A 23,074-nucleotide genomic window follows, 5' to 3' on the forward strand; every position below is an offset into this window, starting at 1 on the left:
GCTTGTTTTGGTTTTTACTTCTTTTTCTCATGTGCTACCCAAGGTGCTTTGGTTGAAGTGCTGTTTGTATTCAAATAAGACTGCAAACTGTGAGTTCCTTGAGATGAGTCATCAAAGTCTGTGTTCTCTGTGCTCTGTATAGAGATAATACAATACTTGCCTAACTGGAAAAAACACCAGATCACTTTTTTCCAACTCCAACTCTTCCCTATTGTTTGACCATATTAAAAGTAGTTTTAAACTAGAAGAGAACAGTGAAAAAATCTATACATTATTTTATTGTGATTTGATTAGTTGTATCAATACTTCTGCTTCTTAACAGGTATTTGTAGCATCATCAAATCTAAGACCTGGACTCAATGACTTTGGAACAGGACTGTCACAGAGTCAGTCCCACTTTAACATATTTTTAAACAAAAACATTTTTAAAAAGTCCATTGTTCTCTACTAAAACATTCAATAAACACATGAAATGTGTCAATGATACTGCTGATAATGTTTTTGCTGTTTAAAGGGGAAGGGGAAAGTTCCTAAGCAGAAGAACGAAATAAAATTCATTCTCAATTTGTTATAGAGATTGTAATAGATGTTTTCTACTGCCTTGTTTTCGGTATAATAGGGAAACAATAAGTATTATTATTTGCCTGAACTACTGTTTTTTAGCTGTTTCCATAGGCTAAGACACATTTTAGTAATATTTTCTCTGTTTAATTAAAAAAAAAAAAGTAGTGCAAGCTATGTCACACTTCACTTTTGAAGTAGTAATTAAATTGAAGTTTCCAAGGTTTAAAATGGAATAATACGTGCAATATTTTATTTAAAGTACGTAAAAGTAACCTCAGATCTCACTTCGCATATCATGCAAACTATTGGAAGTCACTGACTACTGCAGTAGTATCTGTTTACAGAGCTTATTTGCTGTATCTTGTAAGTGCTTTAAGAGTATTGGAACCAAATCCTTCCAAATAGAGAAAAGAACTACTTAAGGGACATAGAAAGTGTGTTAAATCCATCTTTTTTTCCTACTCTCTTGCAAGGCACACGTTTTGAGCATGGAGGACATGTAGATCCATCTTTCTTAAACAACTGGCTTCTATACTGCTAAATGTTTGCTATATGCAGGAGCAGATTTGGGTTTTGGGGAACAGATAGCATCCTGTTCAGTTTAACAGGTGGTAGATCAAAGATCCTTCGTTTCTTGAATGAGTCCAGCATTAAACGTTAGGTTGAAATCAGTTTCTCATGCTTATTGGAAAGTGATTTCTTATCAGGTCACCTGCACAAGATGAACAATATTTTCCAGTTTCCCTCCACCCCTCATTACAAATATTATATATGTGTATCTCTGCTTTGCATACAGAAACTCTTGAAGTACAGAAAACTAAAATCATATGTCCAGTTCTTACACAGTGAGTTGTCTATAAACTCAGAGATCAGGAGACAAAACTTTAATAGTTCTTTACCTTTTGATTTAATATCTACAAAAGACATCATTAGAGGTTTTTTGTTGCTTGTTCTTTTTGTAACCTGATGGTGAACATTTTAGATCTTCTAACAGAAACATAGTAACAGCAAGTAGGCTTTTTTTTTTCCCCATTGTCCTGAGGGGAAGGGAAGAATGGATAGCTGACAGTTTGTCACCTAGGCTATTTCGTTATTGCGTTTTTCTCCATGTTGCATATATAATGTTTTGTAAATATTATTTTTCTTGCCTTTCAATGCTTACTAAATCCTTTGCCAATGGTTCTTTAGCATAAAGTGAAGAGTATATCAGTAAGATGGCATTTCAGATAAAGCTTTTTACCTTTAACAGTACATTTTGCTTGAGAAAATGTTACGTGTTGTTATATTGATTAATTTTTTTTATTTTAGACAGTTATACTTTTAACTGAACTCATCAGAGACAACTTCAGAAACAGCAAATTGAAGCAGTGCCTTCTACCGGCACTTGGGGAACTGCTTTACCTCGTAGCCAGGGAGGTAAGACTGCAAAGTGATCCTTAGAAATTTGAAAAATGTGAAAAGATTTCCCGTGGAAAAGTAGATCAAAAAAAGCAAATTACTTTGTCATTTGTATACTCAACAGTTTCTGGTCTTATACGTTCTGGGACATTTTTTTCTACTTCAAGAAACATGTTAGCGCAACCACGTGCTTCATCAAGTAGCATTCTTAAAGTGTAGAATTTTAACTTCATAAAAGAATTTAATCAACCATCATAATGACTGCTGGCCTCCAAGTGGCAGATCTAAGAGTTAGAGGATCTTAGCTAGAGATGTTGATTAAACAGGATGTATCAGAAGAGCCAATAAATTAATATTTCTCTAGTCCGTAGTAGATCTTCTCCTAGCATGGCTGCATTCACAGCACAGTGGAAAAGGAAATGAATGATCCTGACTAATTTCTGTTTATTCCTGACTAAAGCTGATTTAAACCTTCAGTCTAGAAATAGTAGATTCACATTAAAAGTAAACAGAGGTAATTTGTAGAAAAGAAATACTGTCAATATGAGGAATTGAAGATGTCAGCTCCTCTAACTCTCGCCTTTCTTTTTCCTTAGTGGAAGAGTAAAATACTTTCTCTTAATAGGAACAAAGGTGTCTTCAAACAGAAAAAGTCTAACCCTGGCTTCTCTGAAGCCTTTATATTATCTGTGTCATCTAATTGCTCTGAATGCTCTCATGTTAATTTAACAGTCAGTTGATAATGGAATGAAAGTAGCAAATGAATTATTTTGGCTTTAGTTATGACTTTGTGCTGAACTTCTATGTTTTATTTTCTTCATCCTCTGACTTCTTTGCATGTTCCACAAGATTCAGTGGTTACCTTGTTTTTTGTAGGATAGCAAACGTCCTATTTTGGTTAGACAGTTGCCAAAATATTTGTCAAACACGGTCACAGAGCTTGTTCTTATAATGAGAAATTATTTTCTGGAAAATACATCCACAATCACAGGTTACTTTTATGTGTTTTAATACTTTCTCAGTTTTCCTTGGGACAAAAAATATGTACCTCTGTCTGATTTGTATCAATCAGACAGATTGATAACCATATACTTTTAACTACTAAGAAAAATAAATAAACTTAAAACTCCAACTTGAAAATGATAATTAGCAAGAGTCTTTTGCATGGCTTGATTTTATTTTGAAATTGAACTCTAATAGCTGAAACAGATCTGTTTACACTGGCTCTATAACACCCAAAATGATTTGCAAGCCCTGAACTGATTTTTTCCTTCTGAAAACGGGAAATGACAATTTTTTAAGTCTATATGTATTTATGAACAATGTCTGAAGCATGGTAATTTGTATTTTAACTGGCAACTGTCATGTTTCAGGAAGATCTATAGTAATGGGTTGCATTGCTTTGAGTTGTAGCTGAGAAACTGTTAGAGTATAGGAATAAATATTTGGACATATATGAACTAAAGACACCATGTCTTGGTAAAATTTTAAAAATATCAAGGTGATTTGTATGCTTGGAGATGCTAACACTTCTTTTTTTTTAAGAAAAGCCCTTTTAGTTTCTTTATTCTGTACATATTTAACCTCAGAATGCTGTAGTGTTGTAGGCATTTTGTTGCTCATTAAACTGCTGAACAGTAGTATTGAATGATCTTGCCAAGATCAGATACCAAGTCAGTGGTAGTATAACAGGAAAAAAAGTTTATTGCCAACTTATGTCTTTAAACAGCAAAACTTTATGATTTGGTGAGTTAAAAAAAATCATAACAGCATCTAATTCATTAAGGACACAAAATACACAAAATATTTTTGGTTTTCTTGTTTTCCTTGTTTTCTCCCATTTTTGCTCTTTAACCTGCTTCATTGTTTTATCAAGCTGCTAAGTATGTTCATTTAAAGTGTAAGTTCTTGAGGGCATGACTGTTTTTGTTTATTTATTTATTCCCTCTGGGCTTCTGCCAAGTATTTCTAGGTCCAGCCACAATTTTAATATTCAATAATGATAAAGATTACTTCTTTTTCATATGAACCTTTGGTAAATCATAAATTATCAAATACTTAAAATCAAGTTCAGCTGTTTAGGTGCTTGATGATTCATTAGGTTAAATATAGGATCACTATTTGCACTTCTATGATTTAGAAAATAGTCCAGATAATCATAATGATCCTGTTCAATCCTAAACTCTGATATCATGTGTGTACTTGCATACGAGATCTCATAAGTAAGATCTTACACTTCATCTCTGCATTTTTATTCCAAACAGAAGCCAAGAGCAATTTACAAGTAGCATGAGCAGACTCCAGGGAGGATGTTCTGATACTCTTGAGCGAATTGCCTTGAGGGAAAACTTTCAAGTTTTATGTAATATTTTTATTCATTTTGTGCTGTTTGTGTTATTAGGGTGCAGAATCTAAAGTTTAATCAAAATCAACATGATTTTGATTTTGAACAAAACGTAGAAAGATTCCCCAGTGTTTGGTGATATATTTAAATTTATTAAATGTCAAATTGTGTAGGTATGTTTAGGTAATTAAGAATGGTTCCAAGTTTCAAACCCCCTTTGCCTCTTTTTATTTCTAAATAAAGACTAAACTCTGCAAAAAGTCATTAATCAGTTTGAAGAATGGAAGAACTGTTAGTGTTTCAGGACTGCACCATTTCTTAAGGCTTTTTATTTTATAGTACCTTTAATATGTATGGTTGCAGAAGAACTTGACAGAATTTCTGGTTGAATTAGGTGAAGAAAATGAGAAACAGACCTATGCCAATTTCAACAGAGATGCTCTTTTTAACTCTCTCTTGACTCCTAGTCTTGTCCTGCCTCTTCCAGGTGGAAAAGATTCCACTTTTTGACTGTTTGAAAGTAACCTCCCTTTCCTTTTTTTTGCAACGGGTTGCATTCTCTTCAACTTATACGTTAAGCCTTGGAAGACAAACTGTGATTAAATGTCAACATGCTGTTACTCAGATAAGATGAAGGAGGTGGAATGTAGTAGATCTGCTGTCTCTGTTGGATGTCAAGCCACTCTTATTATTATTGTCTGTAAACTACTCCAAGGAGGAGTTGTTCCATGCTTCCTAATACCAAGTTAGCAGAAAAAAGCTTATAAATGGGAGATTTAACAAACTCATTTCCTCTATTAATATATGTGGTAAATAAAATTTTGTTTTGGGAAAATTAATTTTACTAGACAATTCAGTAATAGTCTTCCCTGATAATTTGCCGTGCTTCAATTAAATGCCTGAAATTGTCGCATCATATATGTTGAATTACTGTAAGTCATTCAGAAATCAGAAAATTTAGAAAGTACAATTTGTTTCTGCATCGTCAATGTCCACCTTGCCCGTACTATGCTTTTTATAATAAAGAATTAATTAAAATGCTAAAAATAATTCGGGAATATAATCAGTACCGTTCAAGAATTGTATAATTTCTGAAGAAATTGTTGCTTGTTATCCTTTGTCACCTTATTAAAACAAGTTACACATGGGTTTCATGGCCTATAGTATTCATACTACCCAATGCTTATTATTTCTCAATTTCTTTCCCAAAAGAGACTATTTTTTCACTTGCAAATAACTCTGTGTTACTAGCCTGGATATGGAAATTGTTGCAGTAAACTCTTCATGATATCCAAGTGTCCCGTTTTAAACTTGAAATTTTACAGTAGGCAACTATGGGGGGTAGGGGGAAGTGGAGTTCACTTCTAATGGAACAATCAACCCCCTGATTCAACCAGCAGTGAATTACCCCCTATAACAGGGTGATTTCAAGGAAATATACATCAAGATCTTGGAACAGTGTTCATATGAACTGAAAGCTATACCAGACAGTAAATTTTATTAAACACTTGATATCTTCTTTTATGTATGTAGAGTATTTTTTTCAAAAGTAAGTTGTTTTTTTTTTTTTTGGTTACCAGACAAAATTAATTGATTTTGTTTGGTATAATTAAATTACATTTAAAGAGAAGCATTACTACCTCTTAATAGTCCATTTTCTTTTTCTGAGGAGCTCAAAATGATTGCGAGGAATACAAGATTTTTTTTTAGCATCTCTGTGAATTAGAATGAATTAGAATGAATTGATGAAATGCAGGAATATTAGGGCACATTCTGTTATGGATTTTGGAGACTATTTAAATAAGCTAATAAAATATCAATCTCTGTGCTGCACATGAAATAACATTAAATAGTAATAATGCCCTGGAATTTAATATATTTCATAGCATATGTTAATTTGAAATGCGTATAATATGAACCTTATTAAGAATCTGTTGCCCATTTTTTATGTGACTGAGATTATTGTGATTTTTTGATTTAATCATTTGTGCCGCTGGCTTCATTTCAGGAGGAAAAAGGGGAGCACCCCAGAGAATGCTGGGCTGTTCCCTCAGCTGCTTACACGGTGCTAATGAGGTGTCTTCGGGAAGGGGTAAGGCTCTTTCATGGTCCTCAGTAGAATTTCTCCACAGTAATAACCCTTTAGGCGTTGTGTGAAGATTGTAGCCTGCAGCACTGCAGTACCTTGTCAACCAAGTATTGCTCTTGAATTTAAATAATCGTGATAAGACCATGACCTAAGCAGGAGATTAATGCAAAAATGTAGTTGCTCTCTGTATAATCAACATTTATGTATTGCTGCTTCTTTTGGGAGAAATGGGATAGTAAATATGAATTACTGTTAATAAATGTGGAATTTATTATTGACATAGGTATCTTTTGAGAAATGTTTCGGCAGTTTGTGCTGTCCTCTTGCAATTTGATTTTCATACATCTTTGTAAATCTTTGAGCAAGATTTCAGTTTCTATTTCGAAGTGGCTGATGCACAGTTTTTTTTAAACTACATTTTTATCCTACTGGGTTGTTAGCATTCTTTTGAGCCTAAAAATTAATAACTAGGTTTATTCTCATACATGTACTATGCTGTGTTCTTCATTGTTTTGGGGGATGACTTAGCTGTGCTAGAAGAAGGGAAGAAAAACATGCATACAGTTCCAATTTGTAAAATGAAAAAGAATTGAGTGGAGGGTTTACATTCACTGTTTGTATGAGACCACTTGACTTTATTTTTGCCCAAGGCAAAGCTCAAGGCAGAAAACATGTCGGAGGTTGCTGGGGGGTGGAAAGCAAGAGGAAATGCATTTTTTTCCTTCCTTTTTGAGATCTTTATTGCATACAGATTGCGATTAATAGAGGAAGAACCCAGATGCATTTTAATATATTCAAACTTTCACGTGATCAAGAACACACAACTGAGTTTGTATTCTGGACTATTTCCATCTCATAATTAGAGTAAGATGTCACTCTAAGGCACATTAAGCGAGATGCTATTTAATTATAAATTTAGTAATAGAAGACGTGCTATTTCTGTATATTCAGTGTAGAGAAACTAAATCGAGACATCCATAAGACACTAATTTATTCCTATAGAAAAAAATCACTTCTTAGTCCTGAAACATGTCAAATTTTTCTTAATAATTTATCTTGATTTATTTTACTTTAAAAAAATAACACAAAATAGAAATAAATTTCCTATGCAATAGTTGAAATTAAATTTAATTAACAGAAGTTTAAAGTTATGTCTAGGCTAGCCAAGTACAGCTGTGCACTTCTACACTTTTCTGTTTGTGAAGATGCTCATTTGTAATGGCAATATATTTTTTTTTAACACGTGTTTGAAGCCGTAAAAATATAGACTACTTTAGGATGAAATGAACGTCTGAGGGTCATCTAATCCAACCTCCTGTTCACATTAGGTCTAAATAGATCAGATTTCTCAGGACATGTTTGTTTGACTCTCAGATGTCTCTAAGAGTTATGGTCTCACAAGCTTTCTGAACAATGCCTGGACCACCTTCATAGGAAAAAGTTTTTATTTGTATATGATTGGAGTTTCCACTTGTGGCCATTGCCTCTTGTCCTATGGCTGTGCAACTCAGAGACCATTTGTCCCCAACTTCTCTTTATTCTTTTATCAGGTATTTGTAAACGGTAGTCAGATCTTCCCTGAACCTTCTTTTCTCAAGGCTAATCATCTCTCTTACCCCTTCCTCGTATGCCATGTGCTCCAGCCCTCAGACCAATCTGATTTTGTTCTGTGATGGGGACATGGGGAGCCATGGACATTGAATGCTTTGACTTTAGGAAGGCATTTGACACACTCTTTTATAGTCCCCTGATAATCAAATGGTAGGAAGTGATTAAATGGAAGATAAGGTGGGCAGGAAAATATGCTCAGGTGATCAGAGGTGCAAAGTCCAGCCAATAACTATCAGTTCCTCAGAGATCAATACTGATTAATGTCTTCAGTAATTAGCAGAGTGACTGATTGGAGTGTATTCACCAGTTGTGAGCACCAAATGGGTGGGGAGAGCTGCATCAATATTCTGGATGTCAGGGCTGCTGGTCAAAAGGACTGGAACAGACTGGAGAATGGGCTGACAGCACTCTCATGAAGTTCAACAAAAGTGAGAGCAAGGCCTTGCTTCTGAGGTGGAGTAGCCCCCTGCAACAGCACAAGTGCCCTAGGAAGCAGTTCTGCAGAAAGGGACTTGGGGGTAACAATGGAAGGTTGAACATGACCCAGCAGCATGCCTTAGCAGCAAAGAAAAGCTGCAGCAACACCAACTGTGTTAGCGAGAGAGTACCAGGTTCAGGGAAGTGATTCTTCCTCTCTGTTCAGTGCTAATGAGACCACATCTGGAGTACAGTGTTCAGTTTTGGGCTCCTCAGTACAAGAAAGATATTGATATTCAAGTGTGAGTCCAACCGAGTGCTACCAGGATGATAACTGGAAGAAAAATCCCTAATGTTCAGGATTGCTCCTTTAGTCATTGCCTGATATGGTAGAGAGCATGTTGAATGTTTTCTGCTTACATTCAAACAGTCTTTTTCACAGAGAATAAAGCACAAACTGCGGTCACATGTAAAGAAAATTAGGATTAAGTGCCTTTCATCTTTTTGTTTTTAAAGGGAATTAAGTAATATGAAAAAATTAGTTTGGACCTTTGAAGATTTTGTGGTCCAGCTTCCCATCAAAATAATGCCAGCTTCTAATTGCATTCCAGCTAGCTTTCTACATAACTTTTAGTTCACTGAAGTCTAGGTCTTTACTATTTGGTTACTTTTAGGAAACCATTTGGAGAGCCTTGTTAAAGCTAAAGTAAATTAAACCCACTGCCTCCTGTTGGTCCACTGAGCCCATAACTGTGTAAGGGAAGCTTGTCATGTTGGTCAGGTGGGTTTTGCTCTCTATAAACCTGTTCTAACTTTACTAGTCTTCTTGACCATCATGCACCTGCAAGTAGAATCCAGGAAAACTTGCTGTGTGATTTTTACAAAGCCAGAGTTTGGAATTCCTCTTCTTGCCCTCTGGTGGTCATGCCCTTTGTCCCACACCCTCAGTGAACAGGAGTATCTCCCGATCACCACAAACTTGAAGATGTGTGCTCTCTCAAAACTGTGCTGACTGCCTTCCTCGGCACGTTTGGCTGCACCCTTTTTGGTTCAGTGGACTTATTCACATTCAGTTTGCTTAAATGTTCCATACCTGTGCCTTCCTCTTAGACTGAGACTAGAGACTGAGGCAGAGAAGGTACTGACATCCTGAGACTTTTCTGTGTTCTTTGGCCCCACCTCATTCAGCCACGAACTCAATTTTCCTCCATCTTACTTTTGTTACTGATGTACCAATAGAAACCCTTCTTGTTGCATTTTTAATGTCTCCAGTTTTTAAATCAATGCTCTCTTTGCTAACCAAATATACAGGCTCTAATATGTTGTGGGGTTTTGTTTGAGGTTTTTTGTTTGAGTGTAAGTTTATGGGTTTTGAACCTTGTCTAAGCAGTGAGTGGCTCACATTGCTTACTGGCTGATATGCAGAGGAGCGTGTGAATGACACTTCCTTGCCCTCATCTTGTTGCAAAACAGGAGATAATAAAAATAGTTAAAATGAACAATCTAGATTTTTTTAAGATCTAACTTAAAACTAAAATGAGATTACATGTAAATTTTATTGCTTCAACTAGTAAAGCACTGAATAAGAAAATCCTGAAAATATTGTCTAAACTTCCTTCACTGTGCTTAATGTTCTTTGGCTGCAGCTCAAGATCTTGGCTGCTGTATTTCTTTATTTTACATTTTAGCCTGTCATCTAGAATTTATTCAATAAATTTCCCTGATCTAAGAATTTATTATATCTAGGTAAGATTTGCATTGTAACATTAGTAATTAAAAAATAATTGACAGTTATTAAAGTAATAAATTAATTCAAATTGTTCTAAGCTCATTTAATTAAATTTTTCTGGAGTGATTATGTGTATATTGTCTCAGTATTTATGGAAGTGGCAAACTAACTTTTTGTAATAAAGTCTGAATTACCACAGTGTATTATATATGCATTATAAATACTCTACTTGTAATTTTTATTGCCAGTTAAGAAGCTTTATTTAATGTATTTAATAAGAGTTCAAGAAGATAAAACCAGTTTGTGTCATTCAATACTAGACTTCATATAGCTTTGTGTTTTGTGAGGTAGGTTTGCCATTCTTCAATGTCATTATGAACTACTCTGAAACATTCTTGGATTTCTGAAGTTTTATAAGATGTGTCAATATCAAAGCAGAATTGCCCTCTGAAACAGAACAGTAGAGCAGGAAGGAGTTTGAAACGTGTTTGTCCCTTTTGTTTGCCAGTAAAGGAACAAAATGTTCAGAAAATGCAGGTAGTATCATTTTCACATATGTTCTGTGCCTGAAAATTCAACAGTGACAAAAAAGTGTATGTGTCAGTGAAAGGAGTTTTAGGGTGGTGGAGTAGAAGATTGGGAAAGTCTTTTATCTGTAGGGGATCACAAGTTCAGATTTCCTGCGCTTCAGTGTTGGTAACTTGAGATAGGAGCTGATTTTCAACTCAGGCAAAGAACGGTTGTGTTCAATGATGTGTCAAAATAAGGAAATTGGTACACTCATAAATAAGTAAATGGTAAGCTTAATTTGACATGTTTAGTTTTGGTATAATGTTGCAACCTGTCAGAATGCATGTAGTAAATATTCTGGTATTTATTTACTAATCTTTTCCAACAACTGTTTCCAACAGTGACACAAAATGCCCATTCCAGACATCTGTATTTGTGTCTAAGTTCAACTTCTAAATATTTGTGTGCAGTCACTTAAGATAACAGGGTCCTGATTTCTGCAGATAAAGTGCTTATTAGCTTAGTTCCTATGTTATCCAGTCATGAAAGATACTTTCTGGCTCAGAAAGGATATTCTTATTTAATATTAAGTATCTAATGCTAATGTGACTACCCTTTTCCTTTCACCCATTTTACTTAGTTTATTCAAAACTCTGTTGCTCAACTTGCCGTTGGGTACTTGACACCTAATGAATTGTCCTATTTCTTATTTGAATCTCATCATTGACTTACATATGTTTTTTGTTCTTTGTTATGACATTTAAGGTTCAACCTAATCTTAACTAAATGAAGTCTCAGCTTTCATTTCTGCTTTACGTCTGTTCCTCTTCACAGTTATATTCCAGTCAATCCTTTCACCTTTCTGCTTCCACTCTTTTCTCTCTTACATTGGCGCCTCCCTTCCTTCAGATCCTCTCTCGTCTTAGAACTGATAGTCTTTCCCATATTCAAACTACTTTTTGACGTCTTTTTAATTTTTTCTTCTTTGATGTGGTCTGGATTATGGTGCTTTGACAAGGTTGTTTACTGAAACTAGACTGTGGTGCCAGAAGCTGTGTGCAAACCTCCTTTTCAGTCTTCCTAAAACTGGAACCATTGAAAAATCTTTCAGGAGCTTGGTATCTGTCCATTTCTACTTAAAAATGGCATGTGAATATAAAGTACACAATTATATGCAATTTTAGTAATAACTTCATAGAATCTCAAAAAAATTATATACAGGCAATACACTTGCATAGATAAATAAATATATACAGCTATAGCTAATTAGCTGTTTATGGCTCTTAAAATGGGCATAATCCTCTCATTTTAAAGAGTGGCACCTGGAGAATGTATTTGAGTCAGAAATAGTGAATGAGTTTATAAAGGATAATTTTCTGTCTCTTGAATGTGCAAGGTACTGTGTAAGGAAGATTTTTAATAAATTAGAGCTTGCCAGTAAGCTATATAGTACATATTTCCCTCTTTCATGTGGACTTCTTCCTTTATTAGGGAGTAAGCTATAAGTCTGAGGGCTTTGGTTCTGAACAGATGAGGAATTTTAATAATAATAAAAGAAAACTTTAAAAAATAATTGCCAATATATAATATAAGGCAGTATGTTTTATAATGTAAATTCTTAGTGAGAATAGTTCCTTTACAGTGAACTTGGAGGAGAAAGGAAAATTTAGAGGAGAGGAGAATAAATTCATAACTGTTTTCTCAGAAAGTATAATATAGCCTAGAGTATCACAGTGTCAGTCTGAATCATATATATTCTCACTTTTATTTCTTTTTTTGTCATCAGTTTTTTACTTTACTGGCAGAATTGCCTATAGTATAAAAGTAATACTCTGAATCATATACAGTATCACTTTTATTTCTTCTTTAGATATCAATTCTCTAGTTTATTGCCAGAATTGTAAAACGTTTTTTCTGCAAAAGGTGTTTACAAGGTTTTTTCCTATGTATTCATTCTTCTCTGTGCAGTCTTTATATTGCAAATTGTTGCCAAAATGAGATTTAATTCTTAGAATCATGAATTCTCAGGGGGGTACAGCTTTACTTCATTAAGTCACTATGTGTGTATGGAAGTTGATTTAGAAGAATGATGGAATACAGTGTTACTTGCTGAATCTTTCAGCTTTTAATCTTTCTTTATCAGTATTATGTGGTTACTCAAGTGTATGTATATACACACACACACACACACACACACATATATATATAGTATAACATAAAAAGATCATAGAACCATATAATGTCCCAGTTTGGATAGGACCCACAAGGATCATTGAGTCCAACCCTAAACCCAGCACAGGTCACCTCAAGAGTCACACCATGTGGCTGAGAGCATTGGCCAAATGCTTCTTGAACTCTTACCAGGCTTCGTACTGTGACCGCTTCCCTGGGGGGAGCCTGTTCCAGTGCCCAACTACCCTCTGCGTGAAGAAGCTTTTTCTAATATCCAGCATAAACCTCCCCTGACACAGCCTTATGCTGTTCCTGTGAGTTGTCACCAGAGAGAAGAGATCAGTGCCTGCCCCTTCGCTTCCCCTCGTGAAGATGTTGAAGACCACTGTGGGATGATGGATAGAGTTAAACCTAGAGGGGATTCAGAATTTTAGGGTAAAAAGCAGCTGCAGCTCCCTGGATGGACTGAGGTTGACATGCTCCCCAATACAATGATACACATCTGCTCGGAGAAACAGAACAGAGTATGGAACAAAGTGGAGACTACATGGCCCCCCTCCATTTTAATCCCAGCAGAATGGGAGAACATTGTGGTACTGAGACTGTACAGTACCTGTCTGACAAGGGAAAATCAAGATGCTCTGCTGCTGAAGCCAACAACCTTGTCAAAACCCCTCCTCAGGTGCCAAGCCATGACCATCACCCCCCTGCCCCTACTAGGTACACCAATCAGAAATAGAAGGTATTTATGACTAGAGCCACTCAAACTCCACCCAAACATAAAGAAAATAGTATAAAAGTAAGTTGGAGATAGGGGGAAAGTGGGAGAAGACATCCACCAAAACTGCTGGGATCAGTCGATGGGCTGAGTCCACCTTCTCTCCCCCCACAGAGAAGCGCCTTGGATGAGAAATATACTCTACACACATTGAATGCTGCTTTTAGGACTAGAACTTTTGCTTATGCTTACCATGTAGTATATTAGTAGAGTGCTTCGTATCAGAGCTTGTGCTTGCTTAGTATATGTATCAGTAGATTGCTTTAAAACATATTTTTGCCATAGACTATCACTGACAACCTTCAAACTTTATTAATCTGTCACAATTTGTATTAATAAAAAGTGTGATTACGTAAACTGTTAAAGTGAGTCCTTGCAGTTGCTGGCAGTAGATAACACCTGCTGAGGGGTCTTCTCTCTGTTGAGTCCCCCCTGAAAGGGTGGTTGAAGTACCCTCCGACCTTGAGGATTTGTTGGTGAAGGGTCTCATCACGAGATGCTGTCAAACTGTTTGACACCAGGGTCTTGACTCTCCTGGGGTACCGACAGTCAAAAATCTAAACTCTCACCTTTCACCTGACAACCAGGATGAGGTGTCTCCGTAGTCTCCTCTTCTCCAGACTGAACAGACCAAGTGACCTCAGCTGCTCCTCCTATAGATTCTCTTCTAGACCCTTCACCATCTTTATTGCCCTCCTTTGGATGCTCTCTTAGAGCTTAATATCTTTCTTATATTACAGTGCCCAAAACTGCACACAGTATTCAAGGTGAGGCTGCCCCAGTGCAAAGCAGAGCGGGACAATCCCCTGACTTGACCGGCTGGCGATGCTTTGCCTGATGCCCCCTAGGACACGGTTGACCCTCCTGGTTTCCAGGGCACTGCTCGCTCAAATTGAACTTGCCATCAGCCAGGACTCTCAGATCTCTTTCTGTGGCACTGCTTTCCAGCATCTCATTCCCTAATCTGTCCGTACCTCCAGGGTTACCCCATCTCAGGGGAAGAATCCAGCACTTGCTCTTCTAAAACTTCACACAGTTCATCATTGCCCAGTCCTCTAATATGTCAAGGTCTCTCTGCAGGGCCTCTCTGCCTTTAAAGGAGTCAACAACTCCTTTCAACTTAGTTCCATCAGCAAACTTACTTTTGAAAGATCATAAAATATTTTATCTTAACCTTTAATAGAATGGAATTATGCTACTTTTAGGTAGTATGTTGGTTAGCATAGTGACTATATCTTCGCTGCCTCCAAAACTTTTAGTGCACTGTGAAGTTTTTAACAGTTGATAAAAATATGCAGTAGATTCAGTTATTTCAAAAAGTGAAAGTAGATTCTTTTATGATGTTTATTTGCATTTCCCCCCCTCACAATTGGAATAGAAAGATTTGAGTAAAAGGAGCTTTCTTTAGCAGTTTTCAACTATTTACCCTTTCAGTATTTGCATTTTCACTCAGGGCTCTTTTTCACTAAACATCCATGACTTTACTGGAAACAGATACATCTGCAATTGTTCTACATGACTGAAAATTAGGAGCTTTAAGTGTGTTTTATAAAACTAGATGGAATCTAAACCCACTGAAAATAAATCATGTGCTTCTTTTTTTTGTACTGTTCTATTCATAGATTTAGATTTGATGCAGTTCATGATATGGACAGAGTGTAACTGATATATGGAACTGCTTTCCTCATATCTTGAAGATTCACTTCTGTTCACTAACACAGCTTATGTCCTGGTAACATCCCTGGATGACTCATTTAGTTGTGAGGCCAAATATTAGTTTAGATCAGACTTCTCACCCAGGCAGCTAATTAAGCAGAAAATGGCACAAGTCATGTTGCTTAGATGATGCTCAGAATGGATCCCAGAGGAGCTGAAATGGATGGTCTCAGGTGGCAGCAGTTAGACTAACTTCGATGGCGTCATTGAGTTCTTAGAACACAGAGATGGTACATGACCTTTTTCTAGCCAAAGTAGCACGACTATCTGCAACAGAGCATAACTCATCAGTGGCTGAAAGGAAATAAAGCATGCCTACAGGACCAAATTTTGCAAAGAAAAGCTGTAATTGCATCTGGAAATTTGTTTACATTAATGATAACTGTTATCTGCTGTATATTGCTTTGATTATGATTAATTAATGAGATTATAGTTCATTTATTAAGTGTTTATGCCTGCTTAAAGTAGGATTGGAGTCCCAATTGGCATTCTTAGTATTCACATCCAATATAAGAGAGACTTAACTTGACTATTAATGTTTCAGTAATGGATTGGATTGTTACATGCATATAGTCAGTTTGATAAATCCATGTATTTTTACCCTAACTGTTCAAAAAAAAAAAAGACTGAAATTCATAATTCACAGAAAAAGATTAACTGAACATTATTCATAAAAGGTTTTGAGAATTTTAATTTGGTAAACATGTATAAATATTTGTATACTTAGGTCTTTAATAGATCAAAATGATGCAATGTATTGCATTAATGAAAACTGTAAAAAGATAGAAGCCTAAATCCTCTGGTCTGTGAATCAGAAGGAAGACCACAGAAATCAGTGAAGTTTTATAAAAGAGTGTAACTGATTTAGATGGAAATTGGCTTTGGTATTTCTTTTAACTGTTCTGAGTAGATCTGCAGTTCTTTGGAGGAACAGGAAGGATTAGCATGAAAATGATGAATACAAAATTTTCTATTTTTTTTTTACAGCATTATACTAGGGTTTCCAAATATATCTACATCAGTATCTATATTTTAAAATACCTAAGTCAGTAGAAGGAAGAGTAGCTATTGAGTATCTTTTTAATGAAGTTCTCCCCTTTGGGAAGGCTTTTGTACTGCTTTCTGAAAGGTCTCATTGTCATTGCTCAAAGTTGTTGGTGGCTCTGATTGTAAAGATAAATGTCAGAAATCCAAAGGTTAGCAGGATAATATTAGAGATTAGTTTAAGAAAGAAATCAATTAGATATTATGATGAATTATTTGTGAAGCCAGGCTATGAGGACAAATTCTTACATTAAAATTCACTCTTGCTGAATTCAAGAGTGCCATTTAAGACGTTGTTGAAAGACTTCATTTATTCTGTAATTAAAGACTGAGATGGGGCGAAGCAATGCATAGCCAAAAAAGCACCAGCAATATATCTTCCAGTTCTGTTAAATACTGATTTTAAGTGAAAGCAGAGTGAAGAAATAAGAAGAAAGAAGAGATACTAAAGAAATTAAATGGAAAAGAGAGGGAGAAAAAGTAGACTGCTTTTAACTGGTATGTATTAAGTTAAGCTTTCATTTAAATCAGTAACAGTTTTCTTGAGAAAAAACTGCTGCCATGTGATGTTCATGATGTGCTGATTTGTCGTGATTATTCTGACATGACTTTTTTTTATTCCATGGAGACATTATAGTATGAATAGTATTACATAGATATTAGAGCTGCATGTACAGTGGCTCCCCACAAATGAGTTTGCAGATAAAATGATTTAATTAGTATTAAAAATACTCAGGATTCAGAGTCTCTTATGGAAGTTTAGGAACTCATGTAGTAAATGGGACACAATAATTTGTCTTAAACATTGTTCAGGATTGTCTGTTTCAGGAGAAGAAGAGAAGGGTGTTAAGTTGCAAGAAGGCTTTTTCTTTATCCCAGGGATTGTTGACTCTTCTGAATAAAGAGGGTTTAATGAAATTAATTTAATTTTTCCCTAATGTAACTGTATATCTCATAATCTTGCTATTCAGAGCCTGTTGTATTGATGAGTTTTGACACATATTCATTCATTCAGAAAGTTCTGCTCATGGAACACCTCTAACATAACAAAAGCTTTTCATTTTTAATGACTGCATTTAATTTGGCGTGGTCATTTGGAGCCAAAAGGTTTAGTACTAAGTTATACTTGTACTAAGTTGTCTTTACATTAGAAGGCAAAGTGGAGGGAAGTAGGATCTGTAAACATAACTTGGTCTCAACACGAGGTTTCCTCTGAAATTACTTTGGCAAGTGTCAAATAAAATTAAGAAACCACACCAAGACAATATACATGGAATAAAATGTGGACATAGGTGGTAGTTTAAAAACAAATCAGAAATATTAGAAACATTTGTGTATGAGTTTCCCTTTCCTCTCCTTCTTACAGGAAGACCGGGTAGTGAACCATTTGGCAGCAAAGATAATTGAAAATGTTTGCACTACTCGTGCATGCCATGCACAAGGATTTATTACAGGAGAAATTGGACCTGTCTTGTGGTACCTTTTCACACATTCTGCAGTAGATTCTTTGAAGATAACTGCTGTTTCGGTAAGGAATTTCCTTCTGTGACATAGAAATGTTTTGGCATTGAAAAACATTCTGAATTGACACTGAAACATGTTTGAGCATGTTTGCTGTGTGTGTGTGTATTTATATTTCAGACTACATTAAAATATGTTTTAAAAATTTCTGAAGCTGAAAAGTGCACGCATTACAGTTCCATGCTTATGAAAAGTCCTTGTGATTCATCATTTTCTGGAACATGTATTTTCTTATGCTGGTGATCATGAAGTATGTTTGAAAAGTTTAAACTTTCAAAGAATCAATTAAATTTTTGCAAAGTTGAAATTTCTTTTTTGTATGATGTTTTAAACGAGAAGTGTTTGTTCTCTTATCACAGACTTAATTAGAAGACTTATTTGATATCATCATGTTACTTTCTATAAAATTGTCAGGGCTAGGCTTTGCACTGAATTTTTAAGGTAATATAGGATGATAACAGGACAAACAGAGCTATGTTGTGGAAGAAAGAGTTTTGGAACAAAAGGACTTGTGAGATAGAAAATACTTAGCAGATCTGTGACTTTAACCATATCTCTTGTTGACAAAACAAAAGCATTACCCACCAATACAGGTAATATTTTAGAACTGAACAATAGGTTGTCTTATTTTAAATGAAGTGTGATAAGTGGATACTCATTTCCTAAGGAGAGGTCAGGCTCACTGATGAGTTTACTGTTGGCCTCCCAGGTGGGAAATGGTAGCGTTTCTCCTGCAGCTGTGTGCAGGTAGACACATCTAGCATTGAGGCAATAAAAGAGAGAGAATTAAAAATATATCTGATGTGTGGCTGAAGAAATAAATAGTAGGATAAATTGATAATTTAAAACATATATGTATTTATTAATTATTTATCTCGTGTACATTTATGGCAGAGTCTTGCCTGGGACATAAACTGCTCAAATATTCAGAAAATGTCTTGACATTTTAGAACAGGAAACTTATTGAGTGAAATACATGTTACAGAAGCCTTTGCACCTGAAATTCTTTGCAAAAACACTCTTAGAACTTTTATGGATAGAGAATTGTCAGTCTCTAAATATGTAAAGTATATGTGTGAGTGTCTATTAGACTGCTTTTCCAGACAGGGTCTTTTTGATACTTTACCTGTTTGAGCTGTGAGTTTTATGCTTACATCATGACTGTATACATAGTAAAAGACTTAAGATTAGAGTTATAATTTCCTTTACTTACTGGGTTTTTAAAGTAGCCTGCTTGATCTTCTTTCCTACCGCTACTTTTGCTATAAGGAATGTTTCATATCTTGTGCTTTCTGTTCTTGTCAATCATTAGACTGGGCACTTTTTATTTTTTTGCTATTAGGTCATAGCCCTTTATTTTTATCTCTTTCAGTTCATCCTGAAGTTTTATTCCTGTTTCTCTGCCTATCCACTTGGAGAACTTTGCTTTTTTCATTTACCATTCTGTTGACTCCTACAGCAGACTTCCAGAACTGCTCCATTTGCAGGGCCCAGTTGGCCAGTTATACCTATTTTGTGTACCACAGTGACCAGCATATCCCAGAGAAACTGTCTGTCTCAATTACATTCAGACAATGAGCAAAGAAAGATCATCAGAGGAAATGTGTGGGTTTGTCTTTTGTGGTTTTTTTGCTATTGAAAAGTCGGTTTCTTCTTGGACAATATAATATGCTTGAGGTGGGCAAGAGCTTTTTTCTGTCCAGTAATATGCAGAATTATACTTCTGATTGTCAAGGATAAGCTTGTCATCAGTGTAGACGCATGGGCTCTGAGGTTATCGTCAATGCCACACAGTTTGCACACTTTGCCCTTAAATTAAGTGTCTAGTGACTATGAGAAATTGTGTTGTTTGTCCCACTCTATCCTCAGCCTGTTTTGAGATCCCAGATCATTCGATCCTCCCAAGGCTTTAAGGTTGAGGTGAGTCACTAAGAAATCTTTTCTTTGTCTTAGTGTTGATGTTGTGGATATCTAGCCTCTCTTAAGCACTACTGATGAGAAGAAAATCTTCATGCATCTTAAGTGGAAGTTAGCAAAAAATGTGTAAGAGGAAGCTAAAGCCTGAAGAGCTTATTGTAGCCTAGTTTACCCCTCTTTTTTTTCTTTCTTTTTCTCTTTTTGTGTCCATTATCTGCTACCACTACATACTAGTCAATAAGGCTTTATTAATTGCTCAGTTCAGTCAAACAGTGCTGGTGTTTGTGTGGTCTCTTCCAAGTGATTGAAAGTATCATAGATTTTCAGTTCCTTAGTTCCTTCACCTCTTGTTCCTGCAGCTGTGATAGAGCAACCTGATCTTTATGGGCTTCTTGCTCAACTAGGGATGTTAAATGCAGTGACATGTATAGTAAGTTGCAATATTTAATGCTACACGTTCAAATTGAATAATCTGACACTCCTGGGTTGACACTGTGACGTGCAATGACACTGTTTTTGCCAAGCTTTTGCCTCCTGATTTTTTATTTCTGTTTGAAATCTTTAAATTTGTGTTATAAAGCTTATCAGTCCTCAAATACTACTCTAGAAGCCCTCTTATAGATGACATATGTTAGGATGAAGCAATGTGTTTTAGGAGGTCATGATAACTGCAATTACCAGAATTCCTAGAGAAACTCAGCTGATTTGTGGAACATCCTTTCAATGACAGTTGTCAATCTAAGTAAAAATGATGACTTTCTATAATCTTATTACCTTTTCTCCCTCAGATTTTTAGCAATGCATGCTTTGGTGTTGAGGCCTGCATTTTAAAAAGATGACCAAGTTGTGTGTGCACACTGAGATCTGCTGAGACAAAATTTCTTCAACATCTTCACAAAGTCACATAGTATGCCAAGTTGGAAAGGACCCATAATGATCATCAAGTCCAGGACCATCCCCAAGAGTCACATCGTGTGAGAATACTGTCCAAACGCTTCTTGAACTCTGTCAGGCTTGGTGCCTGTGACCACTGCCCTGGGGGGCCTGTTCCAGGACACAAACACACTCTGGGTTAAGAACCTCTTTCCAATATCCAACCTAAACCTCCCCTGACACAACTTCAGGCCATTCCCTCAGGTCCTGTCACTGACCATCACAGAGAAGAGATCAGTGCCTGCCCCTTCTCTTCCCCTCATGAGGAAGTTATAGACTGTGATCAGGTCTCCCCTCAGTCTCCTCTTCTCCAGGCTGAACAGACCAAGTGACCTCAGCTGCTCCTCATACGGCTTCCCCTCAAGGCCCTTCACCATCTTCATTGTCCTCCTTTGGATGCTCTCTAATAGCTTAATATCTTTCCCTATATTGCAAACACAGGGACCAAAACTGCCAAAATATTCAAGGTAAGGCTGCACCAGTGCAAAGCAGAGAGGGACAATCCCCTCCCTTGACAGGCTGGCGACACTTTACCTGATGCCCTCCAGGATACAGTTGGCTTTCCTGGCTTCCAGGGCACTGCTGACTCATTTCCAACTTGCCACAGCCGAAACTCCTAGGTCTCTTTCCGTGGCATAGCTTTTCAGCATCTTATTCCCTGGTCTGTACGTATATCCAGGGCCCCATCCCAGGTGCAGAATCTGACACTTCCCCTTGTTGAACTTTATGTGTTTGCTGATTGCCCAGTCCTCTAATTTGTCAAGGTCTCTCTGCAGGACCCAAGATAGAACCCTGAAGAACCCCACTAGTGACAGGTCACAAGTCCTGTGTTACCCCATTCACTGTAACCCTCCATGCTTGACCCATGAGCCAGTTACTCACCCACCACATGATGTGTTTATCCAACTGTGTGCTGGACATTTTGTCTACAAGGATCCTGTGAGAGACAGTATCAAAAGCTTTACTGAAATCCAAAAAGATTACATCAACTGTCTTCCCTTATCAACTGGATGGATTACCTTGTCATAAAAGAAGATCAGATTTGATAAGCAGAACTTCCGTCTCATGAAGCCATGCTGGCTGTGCGCAATGACTGTTGTCTTTCATGTGTTTTTCAATACTTCTCATAACAAGCTTCTGCATAACTTTACCAGGCACTGAAGTGAGACTGACCAGCCTGTAGTTTCTGAGGTCCTCCTTGCCCTTCTTGAAAAGCGGGACAACATTCGCCAGGCATATGTATAAATGTACATATGGACAACAGAAACAAAGCTATAATTGTTCCCAAATAACATCTTCTTCCCGTAAAGGTAGTGTACTTACTGGGGATCATATCTTTCCCTTGTGTACTTACTGAGGTTTCTGTCATGCTGGAGGTGGGGCTTGCTCCAGAATAACATATTGGAGAGCTTTGAGTGGAAGCAGCATTGATGAGGGGGTTGCAAGAGTAAGACACATTCAGTCTTCTACATCCTTGGTCAAAGTGCTTTGGTTCTTGTTTTTCTTATCTTCATGGAAATTATTGCTATCCATGGAGCTGAATTCATCTCCTTCTTTCAGATCATTTCACACAAGTGTGCTTGGGCCTGAATATGTTCCTCAATTTTCCCCTCCACTGTTTTGGAGAGTGTTTCCTTTATCAAGAGACCGAGATTTAATAATTTTATATGAAGTGAATTGAAAAAGGAAGTTTCTAAAGTAGGATACGCTAAGGTAGTACTCTAATCTTTTTGGTACTTTGTAATGAAACACTAAAGGAAGAACTTACTACTCAATTCTTGATATAAATCATGCTTATGTATTAATACTGCTGAGGCATTTGGGTATATAATCTTAACTTTAGGAAAAAAATCAATCAATCGATATTGAAATCTAGTGCAGGCAGATCTTTTACCAGCTGAAGTTTATGGAGATTTCAGTGAGATACTAATTATAAAATACTAATGTATTCTCCAGCTATAGTATACTATATGATTTCTATATTCATTAAATTGTTGCTACAGATATCTAGGCATTTTTATTCTACATGGCCACATAAGCTGATATCATCAGTGTTCTATTTTATTTTATTTCCTGCCTTGTTTGAATGTATCCTGAAGAATTTATTTGTGACTGACATCTATATTCAGATGTAAAAATACATTTCTTTTAAGAAATACATGTGTCATATCTTTACTTAAGAGTTACCATTCTGTCTGCAAAGCATCAGCAGTAAGGCACTATGGACTTTTACTTATCATTATTTCAATCAATAATAAAAATCTATCAAGAAGATTCTCTGTCTTCAGTCTCTGGAGTCAAGAAATTACACTTTACCTTTCCTTGCCTGTC

General features: G+C 36.3%; 1 protein-coding gene across 10 annotated transcripts in view; it reads left to right on the forward strand.

Annotated features, from left to right (window-relative positions):
- Positions 1-23,074, forward strand: part of ULK4 (unc-51 like kinase 4) — a 228,745-nt gene that overhangs the window by 43,246 nt on the left and 162,425 nt on the right. For all 10 annotated transcript variants that reach the window (XR_003540279.2, XR_005566123.1, XR_005566124.1 and 7 more), the window contains exons 18-20: positions 1,873-1,980; positions 6,315-6,398; positions 17,739-17,900. Coding sequence is in view for 4 of the 10 variants with exons in the window: in XM_027718944.2 (XP_027574745.2) it covers positions 1,873-1,980; positions 6,315-6,398; positions 17,739-17,900 (354 nt within the window). In the remaining 6 variants the exon portion in view is untranslated. The remainder of the gene's footprint in view (positions 1-1,872; positions 1,981-6,314; positions 6,399-17,738; positions 17,901-23,074) is intronic.

The sequence above is a fragment of the Pipra filicauda genome, unplaced genomic scaffold, assembly GCF_003945595.2.
Source record: "Pipra filicauda isolate LSUMZ 115617 unplaced genomic scaffold, ASM394559v2 scaffold62_size3274119_pilon, whole genome shotgun sequence".
Lineage (NCBI taxonomy): Eukaryota > Metazoa > Chordata > Aves > Passeriformes > Pipridae > Pipra > Pipra filicauda.